Genomic DNA, 22,898 nt, shown 5'->3' with positions numbered 1-22,898 from the left:
TATGCTGGTCTCTCTTGGCTTTTAATAAAATTCAGGGACAGACTGACTCTGCTAACACTGGCGCAAGACAGACTGCCCTCATATTTCACTGGTTTTTATATATACTCAGTAGAAAGCCTGGTCTGTCGGACACTTGCACATTTCCTTTTCTTCACAAATCAAATTATTTGGGGGAGGGGGAAAGGGGATAACAGCTAGGAAGATGGAAAAGCCCTTTCACCAAACAGTGAATTGGAAATCACTTTCCATATTATCCCTATGATCATATTGTTCAATATACCCTTCTTGGGATGAGTTTAGAGAGAGACACCCTTCTTTTACAAACTCTCTTGCAAGACCACCACTAGATATTTGCTTAGTTATTGATCAGAAACCATTCACTTAGGATGTTCTTTAGCCATTAGAGTAACTTTTGCACCAACCAGTAAGTAAACGGAAAAGCAAGCATATTGCAACTGCTTTGCGACGCAGAAGACACCATAACCTGGAAAATACAACAAACTGAAATTTTGTGGGATTTTTTTTATATTTACTTCAAGTTTTGGACTTTGACAGACGTAAAAACAATGCCCTAGCAGGCTGCTTGAATGAAACATCAAACTATTTTCCCATTTGCTGCTCCATTTCTGCAGTAAGTCAGCATGAAACTGGAGGGACATGGTGGCAAATTCCTCTTACTAGAAGACAGTGAAAAAGGTGTAAGAGGTTCCTGATCTTTTACTTTCATCACCATTCTGAGATGCAGCAATGACCAATCTTTAGGCTCAATTCAGCTGATTATGTTGACTGGGGCCCAAGTTTCTAAACTCAAAGATATCAGAACAACAACTTGAGAAGCAAGATCTAGAGTTCAATCAATACAAGTGTGCAAAGGAGAAATCCCTAAAACTTAATTAGATTTTCAAAGCTCAGCTGCCATTTAGGCTCCAAAATAAGCAACCAGGTGCTCTTTTAAAGATCTCTGGACCCACATTTCAAGGTAAGCAGTGGGGACAGTGAATTTCCGAAATCCTTTATCAAACGGAATAAATAATCCCCCAAACAGCCACTTATGCATTACCCTTGGACACGCCCCATATTCCCCACAAATTGCTCCAGACCATCCATCTATTTTCTCAAGACAGTGAATTTACACTGTGAGCATCTTAAGAGGATATTCAAATCCCATGTTTGGGTGCTCCCACTGGAGTTTATCTGTGTAAAGCAAGCATTTATGTGCTTCCATTTGAAAGTTGGACTCCACAAGTGAAAGTATGAAAACACATTAAGGATCCAAGTTTGCTGACCTCTTATGAACAGCAATTTAATATGGACCAGTGTGTGAAAACTGGGCCCCAGTCAAATGTCTGATGCTGAACCACAAGAGCTACACTGCATCTCACAAGCTTCCACTGCACTGACAGCAAGTCCATCTGAGAAGTCAGATGATTGCACTTAAAATTTCATTAATCACAGCCTTTCGCTAGGAAAAATGAAGCAGCTTCTGGAGCAGTAAATTGAATGAATTCAGAGTCTTGACGCTGTACAAGAGCCAGGATCTTTTATTTCCAAACGGATATTAATTCCATCTCAAAGCATCATGGGGCCTTTCAACTCAGTTCTGTACTCTGTCTCAGACACTAACTCTAGCAAAATCCTTACTTTACTTAGAAGAAAGCATGGTGGCAATATTCTCATTCAGAAATGGGGACATAAAAGGAATGGAAAGGACAAAATTAATAAGACACACACACCATCACCTCCACCCTTATGTTTATGTTGGCAGAATGCTTTGGGATGCTCAGATGAAAGATGGTACTCAAGTACTAGAAGTACTTTACAAAAAATTGTTTCAGCCAAGCCCTGAATGCTAATTTTTGAACAGCCACCTGGCTTTAACTGATAGTATATATTTTACATAACAATGCCTTGAGAAATGAAGTATTCTATTCCCCAGATTGCCTGCCCTGAAACTGTTTCCTTTAAGCAGAGGAGAGCAGCCCCAGGCTGTCAACAAACCTACAGACTTATCTTAAAACAGCCTCTGTACATACCCGGTCAAAGGGGATGCCATATTTCTTCAAGATGGAGGGTGAAATGAGGGTCATCTTGTGGCGAAGGAAGGCATCGCATCCCTGAGAGCTTCCTGGGAAAAATCCTGCAGAGGGATTCAGAGGAAAACAAAACATCACCACAGGCAGATTTGTCTAGCAAGATACACCCATTAACCAGCAAACAAACAGCAAAATGTTAATCTGCCCAAACATTTTGTAGATGGTTGAAACAACAGGAATACAATTGCAGGTTGTGGCAGGATAAGTAGCAATGCCCTCATTGCCTAAAAAATAGTGACAGGGACAACAGTGATCTTAAAATAGCAGTCTGACAAGCATTACCCTTTCATAAGAGAAGACCAGCCTCCTGAGCGCTACCGAAAACTAGAGAGGACGGGGCTCAAGACACCTCATTTTGGGCCATACTGATGCTTTATCAGTGCTCCCCAGAAATACATGATCAGGGGCCTCAAAATTCCAGTGTCAGCCACCTGCCCTGCAAACTATGGTTTTCCTGGCCTGAGACCTTATGTTCTTCCAACCTGCTGCAGGTTATCCACAAAGCACTGCCACTTAGGTTTGCAGCTCAAATATCATACACTGAGCCCTAGGAAAGTGATTAACAACTAGGATCTCTCACAAATACTGTCTGGTCAGTGTCTACGCATACTCCCATTTCCAATAATATGGTGTCTGAAATTTAAGATCAAAATGTTCATCCTCACTCTGAGAGGCTGTCTACCTTATATGGTCCCCCAATAACTGTGGTATCAGAGTGCCCCACAATCTTTAATGGATTTAACTTCACAGCACCCCTGCTGGGTAGGAAAGGGCAATAATCTCTATTTTACAAATGGGGAATTGAGGCACAGAGGTGAAGTGACTTGCCCAAGGTCACACACAGCAATAATTGCTGTACTTCAGAATGATGCCTAGGGCGGCAGTAAAAAGAGAAACAAAACCCCACACATTAAGAACCGTCCGGTATATTTTATTACTGTTACCCTCATCCTCCCTCCTAGTGCTTGTCACGTACATTTGGCTTAAACTGTCTTAAGGGCAGGGACCATATCTCCTAATGTTTTTATAGCACCTAGCACAATGGGAGGCCCCAATCCTCATGGAGGCCTTCAGGCACTAATATAAAAAATAACGAGCCTACATAAAGCTTGTCACCCTCCTTGGTCTTCTACCCTTTACCCTTGGTCTTCTGCCCTTTACCCGCCTGGACTTGCAACACTACTGCATTGTTCTCAAACTTATTTGATCACGCCCCCCACTTCTGTGCACCTGTAGTAGTTTACGCCCTCACCCGTCCTGCCACACAAGTACATATAACAATTTTAAAAAAAAATCAACATGCAACTCTCACTAAATATTAAAAACTAAAGCATCGGTTCAAACAGAACCAACAATCATAAGCAAAACTGTGATTGTGGTCGGCGCTTACAATGAAACGCACACCACATTGTAGCAAATGCATTAACACACACACAGCTTTGCATAATGCTAGGCAAGCTTAATGCCCAGCGCCACCTACAGTCAAATGCCGAGCGCCATCTGAGGACCTGATCAGTCTGGAGGAATCAGCTTTGCTAGTTATTCATGGCTGTGGGTAAAACGGGCAGAGCCGTACTACTTTTTCCCCCTAAAGCTTCTCACGTCCCCTTTAGAATACATTTTGTGTTTCCCAGGGAGCCCGCCCCCAAGTTTGAGAACCTCTGTTCTAGACAATGTTTCCTATTGCAGATGGCTGATTAAACCAATCCGAATTAGGGGTGGAAGGGAAAACACACATGGGGGGGGGGAGAATATAACCTGAACCCTGGAAACAAAACTAAATTGATGGCACATAACGGAGGAGGTTTTAGAAAGTGCAAAGGATTACTGGATTCCGACAACATTTTTTTTTAAAACACTAAAAGCATTGCAATTAGAGTTATGACTGCCTGCCACCCAGTTTGTCGTCCCTCTCTGCAGTTCCTCTTTTTAATGCACAGTTTAAGTGGCTCTCATTAAAGCTACTAATAAAGGAGCCCATTTTACGTGATTAGCACCAATAACATGGCACCACAACTCTCCCAGAGAGCCCATTTATAGCTCAGCTATTCATTTTCCATATTAATCGCAAACTCATTTCACTGTACCAAATATCTCCGTAACACAGTCCATTGACACACTGGGGGGCGGGGTGCAGAGGGAGTTTAAAAAGTGTCATTTTCTTTTCTGAACTAAAGGGATGGTGTGAGTGGGGAATGGGGGAGTCCAAAATGAAAGACCGGGCCATTAGCAATATATCACTGGTTTTTGTCTCACTGTCAGTAAAAAGTATATTACAAAAGAGAAGTTGAAAATATCCCTTGACTTTTTTTTAGTCTGGTATGAAATTCCATTTCTATATGTCATCTGCATGTATGGGGGTTTTTTGGTGGCTGAAATGCAGAGCTTTGGAGCAGACATGGCTCTTAAAAGCAAAGAGAACAAGACTCCCTTCCCCTGGGAAGCCCATACACATTTAGACTAGTCTTAACCTATGATTGGCTTTTTCTGGTATGACATGATCCGTAAAAATGTTAAGACGATCAGTGAGAAATGTTAATATTATAAGTGTATTTTGGTGGTTAGCACCAGATTAAAAATTGAATAGAAAACAGTTTTCCAGACAGTCTATTTTCCCCCGCTCTTTTGCATAATGACCGACCAAGGGAGAGACATCTATATGATAACGACTGCTTGAAATCTATAGCTGAAAGCTTGCCTCACTAAATGGGAAATTTGGTTTTTAGTTAGTAATTCCAGAGCAAGGACTTTGGTTGGTACCGACTCCCTACTCTACAGAGCCAGGTGTGCCTATAATATTTGTAAGTACAAAGAGATAGAACTCCATGGAAAAAAAAAAAAAAAAAAAAAAGTATAAATACCCTTTCTGGAGCCAGTCACCAAAACAGAGGATCCTCCCATGCTAGTCTTCTCCCCTTTAAAATCCACACCACCATTATCTCCCAAAATGGTGATGCTATGCTTTATCCACACCAATGAGGCGCTGGTGCCAGAATACACTGGAGGTGGATAGCAGCACATGGGCCGACCTTGGTGCCATCGGGCAGGTGTGCATAGATAAAAATGTTTTAGCAGCTGAGGGTGGGAGGCTCTCTGGGAGGCCAGCAAAGTACAAGAGGCCTGGATGGAAATGGTCCTTGGATATGCATATGCCCCCAGTCAGCCGGTTGTCAATTTCATTGGCTCTGTTGGCAGGCAGCTCTTTAGATGTCTGAAGTCTGCAGGGGGTTATGGAATCTAACAAGACAAGACACACATTCTTGTAAAACACAGGGATTCCAGAGCAAACCCTGTAAATGGGGTAATTCCTGGTTTGGAGGGATATAGAGACGATCTGGGTTAAACCTATAAACAACTGTATCTGAATCAGTGGAGCTCAGGAGAGTAGGGAAGATGCTTTTTTTGATCCAGTGACAATGTGAGGGATGTCAGATTTGACCTGCTGATTCTGTTATGGGGCGATTCCTAGTTTCAGTGAGCACAGGCTCTCATGATCACAGGAAAGGAACACAAGTCTCTCACAGGAGCTCTTCAAGGTTATATAGAAGGAGGTTGTAGAAGAAGTAGGGGATCCCATCAGCAAAGGCCTTTCAGATCCAAGTCATATAGAATAAATAGGGTGCTACCCTTTATGAATTCTGTGACCATGTTGCAGAAGTCACTGTTACTTGTTCTCTCCTTTTTCTTTACATATTAAGAAGCTGTCCAACATTTCTTGTTTGTTCTACCTTCCTCTTTTAAGTGGTTCTAAAAAGAGTGGAAAACTGGATGAACTGTCACTGTTAAGACTAGAGTCACATTTAAGAGCAGAACATGAAGGGAACTCTTTTCATTGTATTAAGCATAAGGTTACTACATGGTACTTGGCTGGGAAAGACCTATTAAATTGAAAGGATGCAGTGCTTAGTTAATGGGACCCAGCTCTGTCAATGTATGAGCTCTGACTCCACAATGCACTGGAGAAAAAACTTACACTTGAATATCACTTGGCTATATCAAACTCTATTCCATGCTACCCTTCCCCCTTCTGTTCTCTTATTTTTAATCAGATGAAAATAACTGGCTCTAGAATATAGCATACAGAGGACGAGCGCGCCCCATTGTTGCAGTTAGCCTTGGTTGTGTCCCCGCACCTTTTTATTTTTTAACATGAAGTTTATTATAAGGAGAGGTACAATCTGTCCAGTAAACAGCCCTCTAGTAACAGGAATGCCACCAAAAAGGGTATGCATGTCATTACATACATCATGAAGAGAGAACTCCAATAATTATAGCCCCTGTATCCACCATTACTGAGTTTATAAGCACTTTTTAAAAATTAAAAATGCTCAGCAACAATCAATACAAATGCAGTTTGTATTTAACAGACTTATGAGGGTAGCAACAACAACAACAAAATACTACAATACTCTCCTTCAGAGTTTCTCCTTGCAGTAGGGGAAGGGAAGCTGCCACAGCAGCTCTAGTGATGGCCCTCCACATAAAGGGATCACAGAGCTCTCATCTCACCAAAGCAGGCTTTAATATGGCATCAGTTGCACACTGAAATGCAAGATGGGTTTCTGATTGAAATTCATGCCCAGGACAACAGAGTGGTTTGGTCTCAAAAGCTCAAAATGAAAGGTTTTTCCATCAGTTTTAGTCTGGCCAGCAATGACTCTGGGTCTAGTACAGCCAATGCAAATTCATCGCGCAGCTCTAGACTACATTCAGTCTCAGCAACAGCAACATTAAGAAAGTGGCAGCTAAAGCTTACCTTTTGCCAGGCGTTCCAATCGCTTGCCATGCTCTGGTGGTATGGCATACCTAAGGAAAAAACAAAACACTCATCAGGAAAATAAATGCCACATCTCAAATCAAGAATACAGTCTCAGAACGGAAACAGGTGGGGGCAAATGCCATCACTACTATAATTCAGCCCCAATCCAATGTGAAAGGAGGAAGTACAAACAAAAAAATGTAAAAGTGTGAAAGGTATTGATAAAAACATGAATACAACTCTAGGAGGAAAGCCAGATTGTAACTGAAGGAGCTGATGTTCTTGGCAACTTCATATAATGAGTTCTTTTTTCCTGCAGTATTTTTATTATATGACTCATAAGATAGAAGAGAAAGGTTTTAAATGAGATTTAATGAGGTAAAATGGTGATACAAAAGCAGGGAAGCCCAGGAGTAAACAAGTATGGAGAATGAATTTGTCATAAATGTAAAGGGAATGGTAAACCCCTTTAAAATCCCTCCTGGCCAGAGGAAAAATCTTCTCACCTGTAAAGGGTTAAGAAGCTAAAGGTAACCTCGCTGGCACCTGACCAAAATGACCAATGAGGAGACAAGATACTTTCAAAAGCTGGGAGGAGGGAGAGAAACAAAGGGTCTGTGTCTGTTGGTATGCTGCTTTGCCGGGGATAGAACAGGAATGGAGTCTTAGAACTTTTAGTAAGTAATCTAGCTAGGTATGCGTTAGATTATGATTTCTTTAAATGGCTGAGAAAAGAATTGTGCTGAATAGAATGACTATTTCTGTCTGTGTGTCTTTTTTGTAATTTAAGGTTTTGCCTAGAGGGTTTCTCTATGTTTTGAATCTAATTACCCTGTAAGGTACCTACCATCCTGATTTTACAGGGGTGATTCCTTTACTCCTATTTACTTCTATTTCTATTAAAAGTCTTCTTGTAAGAAAACTGAATGCTTTTTCATTGTTCTCAGATCCAAGGGTTTGGGTCTGTGGTCACCTATGCAAATTGGTGAGGATTTTTACCAAACTTTTCCCAGGAAGTGGGGTGTAAGGGTTGGGAGGATTTTGGGGGGAAAGACGTGTCCAAACTACATTTCCCAGTAAACCCAGTTAGAGTTTGGTGGTGGCAGTGGTTATTCCAAGGACAAAGGATAAAATTAATTTGTACCTTGGGGAAGTTTTAACCTAAGCTGGTAAAAGTAAGCTTAGGAGGTTTTCATGCAGGTCCCCACATCTGTACCCTAGAGTTCAGAGTGGGGGAGGAACCTTGACAGAATTAAATTTTCTTTAGTAGAAAAGTTGCATACAAGATAAAACTGAACTTAACAGATAAGGTGGTCTAGGCTATATATCTATTTTATGAATTTATGTGGCCTTTATCAAAAGTAGTATCTAGGCACTCAACATAGGCAAAAGTTCAGCAGAACATATGGGACAGGAGCACAGTAATTTAGATGCTTATTTTTGATCTAAGAGATTGTCCCGAAGGTTACAAATTCCTCTATTTAAACAGAAGAGAGGATGCTTCAGTTCAAAGTACCTGTTCCTTAGCAAATATCATCAATGGCTACACAGAACTAGAAATGGGCCTGTTCTCTCATTACAACGATGCAGAATCTATCTTATCTCTTGGGAAAGGGGCAGAGAGGGCCATGATACTTAATATCTGCACTACCACCAAAAACATTAAAAGAAGGTCACAAAGTCAATCATTTAGAAGTTAAGAAGTGCAAGAATTTCGGTTGCTGGTTATAGTTTGGCAAAATTACAGCCAATTGAAAACTGTTTCCTTTCGGAAAAAGGAAGAGCTGGGCAATCCTAATAAGCAGTGCTACCAGTCCTACCTATTATGGGGACTCTCAAGTACATTAGAAAGTCTACATTTCTTCTATAGGCCAGTACCCTTCATATTGTTCCTCAGTTCTAAGAGAAGAGTCATTTATCCAGACTGTAAAGAGTAACAGGGGGAAAGTCATATCCCAAACTCTCTTTGTATGGAACCAAAGTGAATTTCCGCTTATAGCAATCTGGAGGCGCATGATCCAATGGAGAGAGGATGACAGGAAGTGCTTCAAGATTTAGCCTCTAAGCTGATTTAAACTGGCATCTTTAAAAAAATTCCAAGAAACACAACATGTAGCATTTAATATTACAGAAGAAGATATTAATGTGCTCCCAGTAGCTTTTGACAGCACTTTAAATTGTATAATTATCAAACAATTTCATTTGTCTTGCACAAAGCTAGTAGCTTTTATTTTTAAATGGCCATTTATCACTTACATAAAAGTGATAAAAATAATCCCAATCCAAAACTCCTTTGTGGGATTAATATCCCTTAAATATGGGAAATGAAACATTCCATTTCTTCTGGGAAAATACTGAAGGATTGGGAAATAACTAATTTATGTCTACAAGGCTGCTGCTGATTAATGTAATATCCCCAGTCTACAATGCTACTTTCACTTAATTAGTGCCTGTAATTGGGAGTTGTAAAGATAAGATTAATTGAATCTGGAGGATGTTAAAAGTTTAATACATTGAAACATGGTCATTGTGTTATCTGAAACTGCAGACTGCAAGAAGCTGAGCTGAGTCAATGGAGAGCCCGAATGAGAGTTGCTTGGATAGGAACACAGCAGAACTGAATTTCCAGTGGGCTCACAAAAACTACAGTGTAAAAATCTATAGGTCAACATCCCCACCACCACCACCAAGCTTGCAGGTGCACACAGGGCAACAATTGGTTCAAAATGTATAAAACTTTTTTACTCTGATCAGACTACTGCAAAGAAGAGGTGCTGTGCCATTTTACATAGATTTACTCTTGGCAAGCAGCAAAATCTGTCATAGAGTGGACTTAAAAGCAGGCCAAATTCTGCCTTCAGTTACACCCACACAATCCCATTGAATTTAGTGGGGTTGCACTGATGTGTTTGTAGCAGGAATTTGGCCAACTATGTTTTAAGACCAAAAGCTCTTCCTTTCCACTGTAAGTACTGTGCAGATTTGAGCTAACAAAGCCTATATGATCACACATTAAATTATCAATCAAAAGGCAGAAGAAAAAGGAGGTGACAGAAAGATTAGAAATTGCCATAATCAAAAGAATTACTGTAATTATATCAGTGAAAGGTCTGGCTATCATAGATGGCCTAATAATGACATTATCCTCCTGCATTCACTTAGCTAGCACTATGAAAAGTGGCAATTGCTTTAGGGATAAAATCTTTGACAGAGGTAGCTGGAAAAAACACCACCATTCAATAGCAGCTGCTGTAACCTCTGTCAGGGACCCATAGCTTGGACTCTGGTCAACAGCAGAACATTTTTAATTTCCAAGACAGATGCTTTACTATACACCATCTCTGCAGCTACAACAGGATTACTTTTTGTACATGGAAAAGGAGTACTTGTGGCACCTTAGAGACTAACCAATTTATTAGAGCATAAGCTTTCGTGAGTTACAGCTCACGAAAGCTTATGCTCTAATAAATTGGTTAGTCTCTAAGGTGCCACAAGTACTCCTTTTCTTTTTGCAAATACAGACTAACACGGCTGTTACTCTGAAACCTTTTTGTACATGATCCTCTTCCTCATAGCACATGCATCACTTTAACACTTGGAGATTTCTACCTAGTGCTAAACAGTAATTTAATTTCACATTTAAAGCACTCTAGTTCTCATGCTGAGACAGATAACTTTGATGTTTGTCCTCAGGGAAAACATCAAATGTCACGGAAAATCAAAATACTAATTCATTAACCTCAGGTGTCAAAACAAAGGGATATGTTCAACTGCCCAGAAACATACGGCTGGTCTACACTGAAAAGTTACATCAACATAGCTGTGTCTCTCAGGGGTGTGAAAAATCCACCCCCTGTGAGACGAAGTTACGCTAACCTAACCCCCGCTGTAGACAGAATTAGGTCAATGGAAGAATTTTTCCATCAACCTAGCTACAGCCTCCCAGGGAGGTAGATTACCTACAGTGATGGGAGAACCTCTCCCATTGCTGTAATAAGGCTATGTCTACAGTACCGCGGTAAGTCGACCTACACTACGCAACTCTAGCTACGTGAATAACGTAGCTGGAGTTGACATACCTTAGATCAAGTTGCCGCAGGGTCTACAGGGCTGGTGGTTGATGGGAGAAACTCTCCCATCGACTTACCTTACTCTTCTCATCGGGGGGTAGAGTACAGGGGTCGACTGGAGAACGATCTGCTGTCAAGTTGGCAGGTCTTCACTAGACCCACTAAATCGACCACCGGTGGATCGATCTCAGAGCATCGATCCCGGCTGTAGTGTAGACATAGCCTTAAGAGTCTACACTTTAGTGCTACAGCAGTGCAGCTACATTGCTGCCACTGCAGTGTTTTAAGTGTAGACATAGCCATAGCTTCTGCTAGCTGCTCCAAAACCCTTTCAGCACTGCAGGATTTATTCATTCGACCAATAAGTGGCCGCAGCAAGTTTTGAGAGAACTCTCTCACATCTCTATCATCTCTCTAGTTTTCTGCCTTGGTGGACCAGTTGCCTCCACCTCTCTAGAGAAGCATCCTGTAGGGCACACAGGTTAACAGTAAGAGATGGCCACTTATTTTAGAGCAAAAAGGGCCTATTTTTTTATGTTGGCTACTTGTGGGTCCTAAAGCAACTCTCACTGAAGGTATGAAGACAAGTAAGTGTATTTAGCATGTCTTTATTTGGGCATATGCTTCCGTGGGTTTTAGTCCACGAAAGCTGATGCCCAAATAAATGTGTCTCTAAGGTGCCACAAGGATTCTTCGTTGTTTTTGCTGATACAGACTAACACGGCTACCACTCTGAAACCTGTCATAATGTCTTTGTGTCCGGCACTCTATAAAGATCTTATTAGACCTTTCCCAGAACAGGGACAATTCCATTCCCCTAATGAAATGGAGGGCAACCTATGTCTTCCTTTGCAAGCCACACATACCAATCATGAGTTAAAATTACATGTCTCTTCTGGCCATTGAACTAGCCAATTCTATTATGGGCAGATGCAGACAGCAAGAGAGTTTCTTAAAAGACAGACAGGAAGGGTCTCTCATAAAATCCTCTAATCAAAAAGTAACACCAAATAATGTGCTTCTTTCACAAATAAGATTTGTCAACAGATAGAGAGTCCTGCATTGACAATTAAGGGAATTGGTCCCTTCAAAAGTAGTGTGCAATTTAACAGAATCATAGAAATGTAGGGCTGGAAGGTATCTTGAAAAAATCATCTAGCCCAGCCCCATGCACAGAGGCAGGACCCAAGTATACCTAGACCATCCCCGACAGGTGTCTGTCTAATCTGTTCTTAAAAACCTCTAATGACGGAGATTCCACAACCGCTCTTGGAAGCATATTCCATTGCTTCACTATCTATATAGTTAGAAAAATTTTCCTAATGTCTAATTTAAATCTCCCTTGCTGCAAAGTAAGCCTATTATTTCTTGTCCTACCTTCAGTGGACATGATCACCATCATCTGTATAACAGCCCTTAACGTATTTGAAGACCTTTTTCAGGTCACACTTCATTCGTCTTTTCTCAAGACTAAACGTGCAGTTTCTTAAATCTCTTCTCATAGGGCAGGTTTTCTAAACCTTTTAGCATTTGTGTTGCTCTCCTGTGGACAAACCGGACAGACTCTAGATCTTTCTTAAAGAGTGGTACAATGCTCCAGCTGAGCCCTCAGCATTGCTGAGTACAGCAGGTCAATTACCTCCTGTGGTCTTACATACAACAATCTTATTAATACACCCAGAATGATAACAGACTTCACAACTGCACCACATTTTTGGCTCATATTCTATTTGTGATCCACTATAACCTCCAGATCCCCTTCAGCAGTACTACCGCCTAGCCAGTTATTCCCAATTTTATAGTTGTTAGTTTGATTTTTCCTTCCTAAATGTAGTAGTTTGTTTTTATTTGCATTTCATCTTGTTCATATCAAACCAATTTTCCAATTTGTCGTGGTCATTTTGGATTCTAATCCTGTCCTGCAAAGTCCTAGCACCCCCTCCTAGTTTGGTGTCATCTGCACATTTTGGTGTCATCTGCTCCACTCCTTTATCCAAATCATTAATGAAAATACAGAATAGAACTGGAGTCAGAACAGACCCCTGTGGAACCCCACTAGATATATCCCCCAGTTTGACAGCAAACCATTGATAACTCCTCTGACTACACTCTTTCAATCAGTTCTGCACCCGCCTTACAGTAATTTCATCTAGGTCACATTTCACAAGTTTGTTATAAGAATGTTGTGAGACAATGTTTAAAGTCTTATTAAAAATAAAGATATATTGTGTCTAGAGGTTCCCCCCTCCACATCCACTAGGCCAGTAACCCTGTCAAAGGAGGAAATTAGGTTGGTTTGGCATGATTTGTTCTTAACAAATCAATGCTGGCTATTACTTATAACCCTATTATTCTCAAGGCACTTACAAATTGATTGTTTAAAAACTTGTTCCAGTATATTTCCAGGTATCAAAGTCAAGCTGACTGGACTATAATTCTCTGGATCCTCTTTGTTCCCTTTTTAAAGGCGGTACTATGTATGCCCTTCTTCAGTCAATTGGGACCCCTTCCATCCTCCACGGAATTCTGAAAGATAATTGCTAACAGTTTTGAGATTGCTTCAGCTAAGTTCCTTACGTACTCAAGGATGAACTTCATCAGGCCCTTCTGACTTGAATACATCTAACTAAATGTTCTTTAACCTGTTCTTTCCCTACTTTGGCACATGGTCCTTCTCCGTTGTTAATACTGTGTTAAGTATCTGGTCACAATCTTTCTAGTGACTGACAAGCAAAATAGGCATCAAATATCTTAGCCTTCTTGATATGATCAGTTAATTAGCTCTCCTTCCCTGCTAAGTAGTGGACCTACACTTTCCTTTGTCTTTCTCTTGCTCCTAACGTATTTATACAACCTCCTCTTATTGCCTTTTAGATCCCTTTTTAGGTGTAACTCATTTCATACCTTCACCTTTCTAATCTTGTCCCTACATGCTTCTGCTATTCTTTTGTACCCAATCCTTAGCGATTTGTCCATGTTTCCACTTTTTATAGCATTCCTTTTTGATTTTCAGGTCATTAAAGAGCATCTGATGCAAACATATTGACCCCTATTCCTAACTGTCCTTCCCATTGGAATAGTTTGCTGTTATGCCATTAATATGGTCTCTGAGAAACTGCCAGCTCTCCTGAATTCCTTTTGCCCCCCCATTGGACCTTACCTAGGAGTTCTCTGAAATGATTAAAGTCTGTATTTTTGAAGTGCATTCTCCTTACTCTGCAGCTCTCGCTCCTTCCTCAGAATCATGAAGTTTATCATTGGATGCTCACTTTCACCCAAATGGCCATCAACCTTTGAACTCATAACTAATTCCGCCATTAATCAGAATCAAGTCTAAAAAGGCTGTCCCTCTGAAACGAAGTTTTTCCCATGGACATTTTGTGTTTTGCTGTATTACTTTACTTCAGATATCTGGGTAGTTAAAATCCTCCATTACTATCAGTCTTTTTTTATATATATTTCTGTTATTTGTTCTAGAAATGCCTCATTCTCCACCTCCTCCTGATTTGGTTGTCTATAGTAGAAACTTACCATGACATTGATCCTGGGTTCCCCCCCTTTCAAGTGGTCTGCCTCACCTTGTTCTGGACCTCAGAACAAATATTCTTGATGTATAATGCAAACCTCCTCCCTTTTTTCTCTGCCTGTCCTTCCTGAACAAGCTATACCCCTCTGAACCAATACTCCAGTCAGGAGATTTATCCCATTATCAGTGATGCCAAATAAGTCATAATTTAGTTTATGCACTAATACTTCCAGTTCTTCCTGTTTATTCCCCATACTCCTTGCATTTGTGCATAGACATCTGCGACGTTGAACAGATTCCCCCATTTTCCCTCTTGTTGCTCTTATGTCCCTAGTGTAATTTTCCATTCCACAGCCCATCCCCCAACATCTAGCCCTCTGTTAAGGTTGCATTTTTGTTAGCTGTCTGTGGGCCTTCTCTGATTTGCCCCCTTTTGTCCGCTCAATCAACCCATCAGTCTAAGGCTTCACAGCTGTTTCACCTGGATTCTATTCTTTCAGAGGTAAAATTTTTGCACTCTATCAGACGGCAGCAGGAAGTATGTTCCTTCATCTTTTGCAAAGTTGTAAACCGAGATAGATGCACCTTGAAAAAAAGTTGCTATTTAAAATTAAGCGGTAGTAGGGGGATTGTGTTTGGGTAGCTAGAACAGAGTTCTTGAAAGGAGAAAATGAAAGGAAAAAAAGTGTTCTCTCTCTCAGTAATTTTTTTAAAGGCCCAGAGAAGGGACATTCTCCAAGATATACACAACTGGAGTGAAAATCTGCGAGAAGGAAAAAACTGGAAGAAAATCCAGGATGAGCATGGAAAGATGAAGGAGCTGGTTTGCTCAGTTCTTTAAAGTATTAAGGACACATCTCTGTTTCAGTATTTTGACTGTCTAAATGTATTGTTTCCAAAAGGTCCCACATCTTTGTGGTTATATCCTTTGTTTATTGTACAGGTACAACACAGGAAGGAGAAGTGCAACCTTCTCCACACTGTTCCATCAATGTGCTTCAATTCTGACTTGCCAGAGCCTGTTTTTAAGGGACAAAAGAGGAGCTCAATTTCTACGTCTATTCAGTTATTGGGCCTTCTGTTGAGGCTGCCAGCAAGATTAGTGCCAGTTAGCCCTCACCTGTCCACTATCAACTCCACTGAAATCCAAACTTTAGTCACACAGGCCACTAAAATCTGCAACTTGGTAACTTTCAGCCAAATTCAACATTCATAGAATCATAGAATATCAAGGTTGGAAGGGACCTCAGGAGGTCATCTTGTCCAACCCCTGCTCAGAGCAGGACCAATCCCCAATTTTTGCCCCAGATCCCTAAATGGCCCCCTCAAGGATTGAACTCACAACCCTGGGTTTAGCAGGCCAATGCTCCAACCACTGAGCTATCCCTCCCCCCCTCACATTGGTGAGCAGTGAAATGCTCACCCTAAGATAAAAGATTCTATCCATTACCATTCCTCTGAAAAGTCTAGTCTCTGAAGTTTTGATACAAATTTTACTAGTTTTCTTGTATATATAGGTTCCTTTTTATGTAAATATCTCTGGAGTAGTAGTTATTCCCTGTTCTTCCTTAGGGCTTATTTATATTGCTATAATACCTACAGATCTCATCAGGGACCAGGACCCCATTGTAGTAGGTCTTGAACACACAAGAGACATATTTCCTTGCCCCAAGTACCTTAATTTTCACCTTTCCTTTTTGACTTATTATGCTTCTCACAATCCCACATCTTTCCTCTAACAACTGTAGTGCCAAGTTACAGGAAAAATTAAAAATAGCGCATAGCATTAAGTAAACAAGATCAAAATAAACCTGCTTTAATGCAATGGTTATAGCTGCTTGGTGAAAATTCTACTATTTTGTATCTGTACTGTTTATTTTCCCGCACTGATAAGTATTTACAGTTGTTAGCACTGAATCTTTCCTTGTTGTCTGCAACTCTAACTGTTCTGCTCTCTCCAGTTCACCATGCAGTGTAATTCTCTCTTCCTGAGTATCTTTTCTACCCCTCCAATTATGAACATGGTTGAATTTATTTTAAAAAAAATCAGAAAAATAGACAAAAGATTTACAAGGCAGACAGCTACTGGGATTTTTAGTTTATCTGACCAAAAGAACCTCCTAAAAGGATCCTGAGCTGAGCTATAATCAGCAGGAAGTATCATTCTTGACAATTATCAGGTGCAAAAAGAAAAGGAGTACTTGTGGCACCTTAGAGACTAACCAATTAATTTGAGCATAAGCTTTCGTGAGCTACAGCTCGCTTCATCGGATGCACACTGTGGAAACTGCAGAAGACATTATATACACAGAGACCATGAAACAATACCTCCTCCCACCCCACTCTCGAGAGGTATTGTTTCATGGTCTCTGTGTATATAATGTCTTCTGCAGTTTCCACAGTATGCATCCGATGAAGCGAGCTGTAGCTCACGAAAGCTTATGCTCAAATAAACTGGTTAGTCTCTAAGGTGCCACAAGTACTCCTTTTCTTTTTGCAAATACAGACTAACACGGCTGTTACTCTGAAATTATCAGATGCTTCACTATTGACAGATTTCAGAGTAGCAGCCGTGTTAGTCTGTACCTGTAAAAAGAAAAGGAGTACTTTTGGCACCTTAGAGATACTCTCTAAGGTGCCAAAAGTACTCCTTTTCTTTTTACTATTGACAGAAGCAGCTTTGTGAATAACCCACACTTTGAGTACAACCTAGTTAAGGGACTAATCAGCCTAACTTTAATCTAACTTTGATATGATGCTACACTGAACCATTACAGATTAGGGAGCAGGGATTTTCCCCTCCACACAGAACAGCTTCAACACTAAACAGAAGGGATAGCGGCAGCATAAACTATTTTAATAACCCTCAATCAGAATAATCCCTTTTTATAGACTGATTCTGCTATTGAGAAGACGTCTGAGGGGACTCAAAAGGGATCACTGAAATGGTCTCAGTTTCAGTGTCGCAAGATGAGAGATCTCCCCTCTCATCCATTGCTTCAGGATTCCAGAAGATCTTATTAAAACTCTTTCTAATGTGGTCTTCAGAGTCATAGCGTCTCTCCAAAAACTGATTCTGGCCTCGTTCATTGACAAAAAATTCAGGATCTCAGGTTCAGGAGGGGCTCAATCAAATGCTGAGGTTGTGTTAGACTGTCATTTCCATACAGAGGTGGGTTTTTCCCCCTTTACAGAGAGTGTTTAACTGGACAATCCCCTTTCTATCCTTAAGATGAAAGCATGAAAAAGATCCCGCATATTTGCGATAGAGGATGCTATTAATAGTGTAATTTTCTTAGTGTTTTGTTTATTCCCCTGGAATGGCTTGATGGATGTGAATAATTATCATACTATAAAAGCCAGCAAATGTGCTGTTTTCTATCACTCTAAATCATCAAACAAATAAAGTGTGAAACAGCATTTTTGAATACAATTTTCCCCTCTAATGGCTTAGAATTATTATCAGGAACAATGAAAATAAATAAGCAAATGCCTTGCAAATTAAAAATTAAATGCATGTGTCAGGAAAGAGGCAGAGACCAACCATCTTGGGGTACAAGGACCAGTTCAGAAGCCATTAAAAGATAACACAGTAGGGGATTCACTTTTACTTCTAGCATCAGGTGCTGCTAAAGGGACTTTCCAATCTAGCCTATATTCTACCCTCAAGGCTTCTGCTTAGGGGCCGGGGGAAAAGGAGGACATTTTACTTTTTTCTTATTTCCTGTCAATGCAAGCTATTAAAAAAACTTCCCCACATCAGAACATCGGATCCCTCAGGCACTCAGCCTGTTCATGCCCTCTCCACTGGGGTCTCCCTCTTTAAACTTAACAGCTTCCCCTTGAAGCAATTCCCTACCTTCTATAGAGCACCAGGCCATCTCTTCCCCCCATCCAAACTTCTTTTGAAGCTTCCAGACCTTTTCTTGATACTGCTGTACCTCTTATATAAGCAAAGTATCAGATAGATTAGATACCATACCTCATCTACCCCTGCAGCATGTCAGAATTCCAGTCTCCCTTCAACAACATAAAGCAATTAAGCAGCAACTTCCTTACTAAATCTTCATGCACCCTTCTTCAACAGAATGAGCATCACAGGTGGGAGGTTCAACTGCAAGGCTTTTGAAAGGGTCACTTCAGTCTAACTCATGTTGGAGGGTAAGAAAGTTAATTTCACAGTGTCTGCACAAGGTCTGGACAAATAGGCCCCACACAGTTTAGCAAGATATAATTACTGAAATAAGGAACGATAACAAAATAGAACAGCACATTTAAAATGCCTAAGACCACACATCAAGCTGAGGGTTAGTTATCTGTCTTCAAAGCAGATTTACTCACGCCAAGAATAATGACCCTTAGCAGATTCAAATGCCAACCTATCCCTCCCTGGTGACAGGCAGAATGGAAAAGTCATTATTTCAATCTCCATTAAACATAAGTGTGTCCACAGATGCATAATCTGAACCCTAACCTTCATGCCTATAGCCCTGATAGCAACAACAATGGCCTTAAGAAGATACTTTGATCCGTCAAGAACATTTATATACAGTAGTAGCCACAATTGGGTAGGGCCCTGCCAAATTCTCGGCCATGAAAAACACGTCATGGACTGTGAAATCTGGTCTCACCCCGTGAAATCTGGTCTTTTCTGTGCTTTTACCCTATACCACACAGATTTCATGGGGGAGACCAGGGTTTCTCAAACTGGGGATCCTGATCCAAAAGGGAGTTGCAGGGCCATCACGACGTTATTTTATCGGGGTGAAGTGGTGGTATTGCCTCCTTTACTTCTGCTCTGACTTCAGAGCTGGGAGGCTGGAGCATGGCTGCTGTTGGCCAGGCACCCAGCTCTGAAGGCAGCCCCCCCCAGCAACAGTGCAGAAGTAAGGGTGGCAATGCCATGCCGTACCATGCCACCCGTACGTCTGTGCTGCTGCCTTTAGAGCTGGGCAGCCGGAGAGTGGGGGCTGCTGACTGAGGGCCGAGCTGTGCAGGCAGCGGCGCAGAAGTAAGGGTGGCAATACCCTACCAGGCCACCCTTCCTTCTGTGCTGCTGCTGGCGGCAGCTCTGCCTTCAGAGCTGGGCTCCCGGCTAGCAGCTGCCGGCCTCCAGCGGCCCAGCTCTGAAGGCAGGGCTGTCGCCGCCAGCAGCAGCGCAGAAGGAAGGGTAGCAGTACCGCAACCCCCCCTACAATAACCTTGTGACCCCTGCCCCACAATTCCTTTTTGGTCAGGACCCCTACAATTACAAAACCGTGAAATTTCAGATTTAAATAGCTGAAATCATGAAATTTACAATTTTTTAAATCCTATGACTGTAAAATTGGCCAAAATCAACCTTGAATTTGGTAGGGCACTACCTATGGATTACTGAGCTATTTACAAACCAGTTTCCCAGGTGCTCCCTACCCCCACAAATCTAAGCTCATGCTCTAGCTTGAAGGTTGAGTATCTTTTTAAGTGAAGCATTTATTGTACTGATAGAAGATAACATATGTCAAGACATCATAGAGCAAGAACAGAAACCTCTTTTGTTCATTACTTTTGGATAGTTTGCAACCTTTGCCTAGTCATTTACATAAAATAAATTAATTGCTCCTTCATCTAAGGTACACATTATCCCTTCTCCCTCCAAAATGGTTCAAGTTCCTAATTTCCTCCTACTCAAAATTATATGGCTAGTCCTATTTTTTCCAGTGCAGGAAAATAGACCCAAATTTGCTTTCAAAATTAGCCAAGACCACCACCTAATAAAACAGTGAAGGTGGTGAGACATTAGGTATGCCCACCATCTGCCTCTCCATAAGCCACACTCTCCACCTGTAACACTCTCAGTATTCCCAAACTCAGAAGGATGACCAGGATGGGACGGAAACAGGTCTGTGCTCTTTTTGCTTCTTTATAATTAAAAAGGTTGCCCGTCAAGGTTTTGGGGGACATTTATTGGGTTGCTTGTTTTTGGGGGGAGGGTTAACATTAGAAGTATGAGGAATGTCAAGCCACTTCTTCACTTACTTTTTCTGAAAAGCTCCTTGGTGGGAAAGGTCACAAAGATCACATACTACACATCCTCTAACACCTAAAATGAATGGGCAGGAGCTCTGAATCTTTAATAAAGATGTCCTTTCTCCAAAATGTTTAAGCATTGCATTAAATTGGTTTTAAACCCAAAAACAGGATCTCAAGTAGGAGTGGAGAGGTCATTTTATCTCTGTATTTGACACTGGTGAGACTTCACTTAGAATACACTGTCCAGTTCTGGTGCCCACAATTCAAGAAGGATGTTGATAAACTAGAGAGGGTTCAGATAATTGACATGAGAATGATTAAAGGATTTAAACATATGCCTTATAATAGTGAGGCTCAGAGAGCTCAATCTATTTAGCTTAATAAAGAGAAAGTTAAGGGGTGACTTGATTACAGTCTATAAGTAAAGACCTGGGGAACAAATATTTAATAATGGGCTAGTCAATCAAGCGGAGAAATGTATTACAAGATCCAGGGGCTCGAAGTTAAGCTAGACAAATTCAGGATGGAAATAAGGAGTCAATTTTTGACAGTGAGGGTAACTAATCACTGGAACAATTACCAAGGGTCATGGTGGAGTCTCCATCACTTACCGTTTTTAAATCAAGATTCTATGTTTTTCTAAAAGATCTGCTCTAGGAATTATTTTGGGGAAATTCAATGGCACATGTTATACAGGAGATCAAAGTAGATGATCACAATGGTCCCTTCTGGTCTTGGAATCTGAAGTTTTAAACAACTAAAAATCCCTTATTTTCTCAATTGCTCAGCTTTCACTATTGACTCTGGTGTTGTTTTCTTAGTTCTTCAGTCAAAAGTGTCTTTCAGAGCAGAAAATCTTGAATTTCTACCAGCTTGGAGTGGGAGGGTAATCCTTAAACAACTGAGAGAAGAAGGAACTTTCAGCCAGATTTTTAATGTGTGTTTTTCTTAACTCCTACAACTACCTAACATACTGGGAAACGGGTGTCTTTGTTGAAGATTCATATCTCCAAGTTCACAGATTTCCTCCCCCCCCCAGTAATCCATGAAAACCAAATGTCACACTCCTGTTTTTAATGGTGGAGAGTGGAGGAATAAATAGAAGATAACTTCACAAAAACAAACCCACTTTTCTGGCCTTTATCCATAATGAAAGGGGGGGGGGGGAGAGATAGGAGGAGGGAGAGCACAAGCCTAATATTTTTAAAATCCTTTGTTGGTCACCTTTATTTTAAAATAAAAAAATAAAAATAAAAAAGCTAACCTGAGTGGGTCTCGCAAAGCGCAAACACTATTTTTGCCCTCACAAGGAAGGATGGGGGAATATTTACAATAGTTGTCCAATCAGTGTCAACATTTGCTCTGCAAGTTAAGGCAAACATAAGGATGGATTAGAAACACTGCAATTGCTACAGGTTTCCCCACTAATTCAGTGTCCTTCACCACCCAAGGAATAAATTCAGTCACCAAAGGCAGAACCCAAATTCACTTACTTCTCATTGATATCTGAAATGGTCTGACACTGAACAATCATCTGCTTTAAGCAACTATCTTTTAATGTCAGAGGATCACCATCTGGAAAGGAAAAACCTCTCCCTCCCTGTCTGTCCCCTTCTGTTGAGAATCTTTTACATTATGAAAACACACACTTGCTCTGGAGATAAGATCTCACACGGATCAGAGAGTTCCTTGTTCCTAGGAAAGAACCTTATCAAGTCTCTGCTGTTTTATCTTTAATGGATCATTTTATGGAACAATAGATGATGGAATTTAGTATCTTTAACCAGCAGTGTCAATGATTTCAAATAATGACATTTTTATTGAAACACACACAAGTGCACAAGATAAACACAGACTAGGGAGTATCTGCTCAGAAAGCCATAATAAAGAGTAAATAAGTAATGACAGAACAAGATTACAGATACACAGACACCAAATAAACCCACATTATAAAGGCAAAAGAAAAATAAGCTCTGCAGACAGGTGGTCAAATACAATCTTCTGGGGGCCATCATGGGAGGAAGATCAGGACAAGTGAATACAGTACAGGCTGCACAGTCATCGTGAGGCTCTCTGCAAACTGCTCTGCAAGCTGCACACACAGACCTTAATAAAATTAATATGTGCGCAGCATGAACACAGATCAGATGTTCCCTGATGATTCACCATGAAACATAAGAAAGTAGCACAGAACAAGAAGGAAGCCTTTTCCTCTTTAACATGGTATTTGCTCACAGCCACCCCCAGCTGTTCAATGGAGGTCCAAAATGAGTGAGGCCTTAAGCATGCACACACGGGGGGGAGAGAACGGGACTTGTCTGCGATTCCAGATGAATTCCTTTATTTACAATAATAATTGGTGGAATCGAGATTAGAGGGTGCCTTGCTATAGAACAGGTGCAGAAAGTGAATCAAGAGCGGTGTCCTGTGTGGAAAAA

General features: G+C 40.9%; 1 protein-coding gene across 3 annotated transcripts in view; it reads right to left on the bottom strand.

The window, feature by feature from the left end:
* Nucleotides 1–22,898, bottom strand: part of KDM4B (lysine demethylase 4B) — a 174,323-nt gene that overhangs the window by 91,328 nt on the left and 60,097 nt on the right. For all 3 annotated transcript variants that reach the window (XM_084614389.1, XM_084614390.1, XM_084614391.1), the window contains exons 6-7: nt 6,850–6,899; nt 2,034–2,137 (exon numbers count right to left, since the gene is read on the bottom strand). In XM_084614389.1, the coding sequence (XP_084470515.1) occupies nt 2,034–2,137; nt 6,850–6,899 (154 nt within the window). The remainder of the gene's footprint in view (nt 1–2,033; nt 2,138–6,849; nt 6,900–22,898) is intronic.

The sequence above is a fragment of the Lepidochelys olivacea genome (genome assembly GCF_965140295.1).
Source record: "Lepidochelys olivacea isolate rLepOli2 genome assembly, chromosome: 25".
Classification (NCBI taxonomy): Eukaryota; Metazoa; Chordata; order Testudines; family Cheloniidae; genus Lepidochelys; species Lepidochelys olivacea.
The sequence above is the reverse complement of the archived record's forward strand: the minus strand, read 5'-3'. Positions and strand labels throughout refer to the sequence as shown.